The sequence below is a fragment of the Phyllopteryx taeniolatus genome, chromosome 23, assembly GCF_024500385.1.
Source record: "Phyllopteryx taeniolatus isolate TA_2022b chromosome 23, UOR_Ptae_1.2, whole genome shotgun sequence".
NCBI classification, from domain to species: Eukaryota; Metazoa; Chordata; class Actinopteri; order Syngnathiformes; family Syngnathidae; genus Phyllopteryx; species Phyllopteryx taeniolatus.
This window is the reverse complement of record NC_084524.1, coordinates 4,697,788-4,704,283: the sequence shown is the minus strand read 5'-3', so window position 1 is coordinate 4,704,283 and position 6,496 is coordinate 4,697,788. Positions and strand designations below refer to the sequence as shown.

General features: G+C 42.2%; 1 protein-coding gene across 15 annotated transcripts in view; it reads right to left on the bottom strand.

Moving 5' to 3' along the window:
* Positions 1 to 6,496, bottom strand: part of LOC133472797 (collagen alpha-1(XXV) chain) — an 89,325-nt gene that overhangs the window by 45,760 nt on the left and 37,069 nt on the right. For 5 of the 15 annotated variants that reach the window (XR_009786834.1, XR_009786835.1, XR_009786837.1 and 2 more), the window contains exon 1: positions 1,462 to 1,660. Coding sequence is in view for 1 of the 15 variants with exons in the window: in XM_061764170.1 (XP_061620154.1) it covers positions 4,720 to 4,727 (8 nt within the window). In the remaining 14 variants the exon portion in view is untranslated. Of the gene's footprint in view, positions 1 to 1,461; positions 1,663 to 4,719; positions 4,728 to 6,496 lie in introns of those variants that run through there. The other 10 variants (XR_009786838.1, XM_061764165.1, XM_061764164.1 and 7 more) reach the window with 5 other exon arrangements.

Here is a 6,496-nt window from a genome sequence, read left to right as displayed (position 1 = left end):
GTCTGTAAAAATGATTTTCTTTTACAACGTGTCAACGCCATGGTTACGGTTTAGGGAAATATCCTATTTTGGCTCGAGGTAATTACTCCCTGATGCTAAGGTGACCTTCGCTGGCTGACATGCTTGCAATAATGAGCACATGGTTAAGGTTAGGACATGATCGCGTCTTGACTGGCAGGAGGACATGAATCTTGCAGTTGGAAAGCCACTGGCAGTCTCCCGTCGCGACGTTTGGCTTGTCGCTCATCCATGCAGACTGTGGACGTCACCTGATTTCCTTCTGGGGATGAAATGTCTTCTGGCCACTAGAGGGAGACTAGTATAGAGACAACAGCTCATCTATCCGGAAGTAAACAACTGAATATACATTCCTTTTCATTTTCTTTTCATAAAGTAAAAATAAATGTCTTCTAAATTTGCCTCAGGGATGCATCATCTCTCACATACTCTTCCTGATTGCTATTGAATGGACCATGCATATGACAACCTCAGAAAAGCCCAGAGGCATCCAGTGGATTCTGTTCTCCCAGCTGGAAGATGTTGACTACGCTGATGCCCTTGATGTTCTTTCCACAAATCATACCCACTTGCAAGAGAAGACTGATCGGATTGACACATTTGCCAACAGATTGGTTTGAACATTAACATCTCCAAACCCAAGTGATGTGCATAAATTCAACACCACCTGCACCAATCACTGTGGAGAGCAACCCTCTTGATTATGTTGAGGAGTTAACATATCTGGGAAGTCTCCTTAGCAAGGATAATGCATGCAGCAAGGACATCACCATAAGACTCGGGAGAGCACGCAGCAAATTTACAAGCCTACAAACCAGCTGGAAATCAAAGCACTACACCCTAAAACCAAGATCTGACTGTATAACAGTAATGTAAGATCAGTTCTTCTGTATGGCTCAGAACGCTGGAGAGTGGTTGAGAGCGACATGAAAAAGATCAATGCATTCCATAATGGATGTCCTGAGAAGATAGTCGCATCTTTTGGCCGGAAATGATCTCCATTGAAGACCTGCAATGTGGTGCTAGAAATTAAACTCTCTCAGATGGCGCTGACATTTGGACCTTGATCACATTCCCAAAGTATGCTTAAGATGGACCCCACCTGGAAAATTAAACAAGAAAGGCCAAAAACAACTTGGCGGAGAACTGTGACTTCAAAGCTGAAGACTGCAAACCTTACTTGGGTCGAGGCACAACTTGCTGCAAAGGATAGGACCAGATGGAAGCAGATAGATACTTATGCTCCACAGGGAATGAAGAGGATTAAAGGTCAGATGACAAAGATGTTATGGTGTCAGTTAAAAGTCTTTGCCATGTTTGTTGGCTTGTCATAAAGGCAAAAGTACAGACGACAGTACTGAATAATACTACGTGGGTCTTTTTTCCCTACTCCCCAGTGCATAACCATAATGGAGTCGTAGGTATATACAAGGAAATCCTCACCTCTTGTCTACGGCAACGTGGCGGCTGTGAGATTTAGTTCTCTTGCTGGTGGTTGAGGTCCTGATGGCCGTAGGAAAAATAGTTGGCACCGCAGCTGGTTTCAGCCTCTACCTCTGTATCCGATGCTTTCTGCTAAGTCTTTCTCAAAACACGCCGGTTCGAAGTGATCAGCACAGTTTGGAATGCCTGCTAGGCACCCATAGCTGACCACATTCCTTCCCCTGTCGAGTGACTTTCCCTATCCACTGGTCACATATTCCTTTTTCACTTGGAAAGCCCCCCCCCCCAAAAAAAAAAAACTGCCTGAACCATTTGTACAACCAAATGCCACACAACAAACCACTGTGACATCGTTAAATCATACGACAACAAATACACAAGGACGGGAACAACAGCATGGAACAATAGCACACAACGCCGAATGAACAGGCTGTTTGGCTTGTGTGACGTCACGGCGCCGGAAAGAGACGAAGACCAGAAGGCGCATTCTGCATCATATTTATCGATTTAACTGCTGTATATCTGCTACATATATAATCACTTCGAAATGGCAGATGTGGTTTGTCAAGGGGTTCTAGAGTTATCAAGAAACATTTTAAAATCTTTGTCCTCTGACCTTTATGTTTGCCACCCCACAGAGAAGAGTGTTGCTTAAACAAAATGCACAGATCTAAAACGTGAAAGAACTGTAAGCTTACTTTTGGCCCACCCCGTACTAGCTGCACTACGGGCAGCAAAAGTATATCCGAAGAAAGTGTGGCTTTGTATGTTTCTCCACACCGAACTCATTCAAGCAATCATTTCAGGACAAGAATTACAGGCAAACACGTCCAACCCCTAACAAATGGCTGAAGAGGTGTCTATATTTGTCCATATAGTGTCCATGAGTTTTTCCAAAGGTATTCCGTGCGCCTATGTGCTTTTCGACACAACAGAGGCTGTTGGCACCTGTTTCCAATCTTCATGCCACAGGGCTAAGCAGCTACTGGCTATCTTTCACCGAGCCATTTGAGCTCCAGCCACCTTCTCGTCTACCTCTTGGCAAGAAAGGGGAAATTAGCTTCTTTCCCAGAGCATCAAACTATTCCTTTACACACACCAAGAAATAAGTCTTCTTGAATTGTGATGATTTTCTAAACAAAAACGGCCCATCTGGATGCACCGAACGCAAATCTATTGTGGCTGTGCTGGGGCAACAGTTTTGCATATAAAAGGCTGCTGTGGGCATCATTAGTGGAGAAATTGCTCAATGTTGGAAAGGCCCACAAGCCGTACACTGAAAACAAAACAAAGGGAATTTATACACCATCTGTTACTGGTGCACACAAGCCCCTGAGACTTTTTTTAAACAATTGGAGGACACGCATGCAAGTAATCAGAGGAGAATGGGCACAGGCGGACGACCACAAGTAGCTGGTGCTCTTCGCTAGAATTTGGACGGAGAGGTTAGGCCGGGCTCGAGAAACCACACTGGAAAACCAACTTGGAATTGCATCTGGTTCCCATATCCACAGTTTGTCACAATTAGCCAGTAGAAAATGACAGTATACTGTATTATGAGAGTTGGAACGAGCCACTATGGAAACTTCTGAGATTTGTTGTGAGTCTTTATCTGCTAACATGTTGGAGATTATACTTTCCGCTCACAGTCGGAAAAGGGGGTCGGAAAGGGAGACATTTGAACAGCTTCAAATAAAGTGCAGGTGCTTTTGTTATGGAACCTCTCACTTGAATTGAAAAAAAAAATCCCATGGTATAGTGAATAATCCGTGATACAAGTACAATTCAAACCGCGCCATAGCACGGGACAACTGTATCATTCAAAGTGCATGAAGCAGCAGATCCAGAACTTTTTATGGGACAGTGGTAATGTTCAAGAGGGAGCTTGAAAGAGAGAACTGTCTGAGATTCTACCGCATTTGCGCAAGACTGTAGAAAAATGCACCCGTTGGTCTTTGAAGGGTCATAAAATAATTTCAAAATCATTTTTTTTTCATTTTCTAGGTCAAGTCGGACATTTTTTGGATAGATGTTTTGATCCAGAAATTTGTGGTGTGAAAATAAGACTTGCCCTTTTTCTCTGAAACGTTGATTGGTGATTAATCATTCATTTATTGTCAAACAGGCTAGTAATACCTTTTGAAAAGACATAGTTCTTAGTTTGATTTAGACAATTTGCCCTGGTCAAAATTGACCCGCAACATACTGTGTGTGCATGGAAATTGAACAGTATGCACGGGTTAAGCGATGGGTACGACAACAACGTAATGTTAAAGGGAAATCTTTTTTTATGGTGTCCTATTAGATTGTGCAGGTGTACCAATGTCTATCATGCGACTTTCAAGTTAGCAACACATGCTCAGTATCTCGTCACACAAATTGATCATTGCAGTCGTTCTTAAAAGCAAGCACGCACGCGGGAGGAAAAAATACCCAACTGGAAAATCCAAGCCCTCGTGGAGTAGCACCGTTTGGGCCCAGGCCAGCTTGTGAGTGATCTCATAGTATGATTTTATTTGTCAGATCCATTCAGAACTCGGGCCAGCGGGGCTGAGAGGCGAGACCACCTGGGTTCACTTACTTCCCTGCAGGACCCGGAGCGAACGTCTGCAAAGGCTCCAAGGATTAACTTACGACTTTTACAGCTAAGTCAGCAAATGCGAATTATCCCCATTCAATCGCACCCGCCTCTGGACCATAAATAAATGGGAACGACACACGCACACACACAGTTCCCCAGAGATATGGCGAGCCATCCTAAGCTCGGCTGCTTTTAGATAAATATGGATTTGTCTTCATCTTTGAAGAAAGTTTTCCATTTGTTCAAGGGAGGGACAAATGTGCGATCAGCCGGATGTATAATGAGGTGAGACAATGGCTGCGGGTGCCACTCGCTGGCTGAGGGGAGAAGTTTGGATTCTGATACCAAATCTGTTAGAATAAAACTATTTGGACCTTTTTTTTTTTTTCTTTTTTCTTTGCAAGCTCCCAAACTGTTCACGCAAGCAATTGTCCAACATGTCTTGGAAGGGGCAGAACAACAAAATAAAAGGCTCACAAATGTATTGTTTTAAGAGGAGTCTGGCTGTTTACTTCCTCTTTTGGCAGTGTAGCCTCATTATTTTGAGATTTGGAGCAGGAAATGAACATCAGTTTCCCCTTTGTGACTGTTCAGCCTCTCAATTTGTGTTATTTTTTTTGTTAGTTTTTTTTTACCTTTGTGTCTTTTAGTAGAAGATGCAAAGCAGGAATACTTACAGGAGGTCCTGAAAAAGACAAAAAAAAAAAGATTTTTTAATGGAAAGACAACGTTAATGGTGCTTGTTAGACACATTTGAAGTATAATGTATCCCCAAAAGGTTTTTTCTCCTGAAAATTAGCAAAGTGTCAGAAAATGTCTTTCTGTAGCCACCAGGACCAGCAATCAGATGAAACATTTGTAGTTGGTTCTATTTTTACAACTACAAGGGACTGTGCGCTTGTTAAAAAGCGCCCCCGTTTTTTTTTTTTTTTTTTTGTGAGGTGACACCCGTCTTTCTTCCCCTAATGACCACACCTGGAATGGCCGTGCGCCCAGGGCTTCTTGTTAAAAAGCCGCCTGAAAAAAAGGACGCCATTTTGGATTCCTTCCTACCTCCTTGAAGTGTTTTTCACAGGCAAGAGAGGAGGAAATCAAACGATTGGTGCAGCAGCAGCAGTATGGACGCCCGTGTGCCGGCCTGCACTTTTTGGCCTTTGTTTTATGGATCATTGGATTACTTACAGCAGACCCCAATTAACATGCACAGCAGTTTTTTTTTTATTTTTTTTTTTATTTAAACTTGTTCCCACTGTGTCGAACAGCTCACTCCCAAGTAGAAATGTATAGCAAATTTATGAAATCATCACATACAAATGTCAATTTAAATGCCTAAAAAAAGGACAGAGTGGTCTGTGTATCAATTTTATTCCTATATTCCTAGTAGTTGAGATGCGTGCGTTGGTAATTAGAGTAAAGATTAATGTGACCATTTTTTTGTTGTTGTTGTTATTTTTTCATTTCTGTAAAAGCTGTGAACAAACTTTGAAAGCGAATGCACAAATGTCACATTAAACTCAAAATGAGCATTTGTCGGACAACAGAGTGAATTACGGGATTGATCCTGGAGCACTTTACACTTCCGAGCATTTTTTTCCAAATTTGGCAACTCTCACGTCATCCCTTTCCTTTCCATGATGGTGCAGTTATTAAAAAAAAAATGTTTACAGAATATACAATTCTGTCTGCAGCCGAGTCGGACATGAAAGCAAGGGTCAGCAGACTCGAGCGGCGTTAGCGCTGGCTGAGCAGCAAGCGAAAGGGAAGTGATGCACAATGGCTCCCCTGAAAGGAGGCTGCATTCTGTCTGTTTATTGAGACATTACTGCGTAAACAAAGCCTTGCAGCATTACAGAGCGGCAGCTGAGCAGAGCGTTGCGCTATTGTCCGGCTGTCACTGGAATTCCCACCTCTTGCATCCAAATCAAGTGGAAAGCTTTGAACTGTGCCATACCAAAACAATCCTGTGCATTGTCGCACTTTTCAACACTTCTTTTGGGGTAACAACTGCTCATGGTACTGAAAGGAGGGGAAACGCGCACATGCATCGGTCATTTTCATATACTTTGATCAACTACTGTAAAGACATGGCCCGCTCAATTTCCTTTTGAAAATCAATTACTTTTACTGAAATGAGTATTTGAATTGTTGGCAGTTGTTATCCATTTAAAGGTCATAATTGTTTCTAAGAAAAAAACAAAAGTTGAAGTAATATTTTTCCAAATTTTGTCAAAATGTGTCCGAAATGATGTTTCATGATTTGCAACGTTTTGTGCAGATGCTAATGACATTTTGGGATTTTTCTCCTGTTGCTTAATATGCCATTTCCATGAAAACTAACACACATGCATCTTGGTGTCGAAAGCATTCCTTTTTTTGCTTCTTTTACAAATGCTCCTTCGTCAGTCAAGCTGTCTTTACCATTAATGCTATTGGAGAGAGCCTCATTATTGTGTT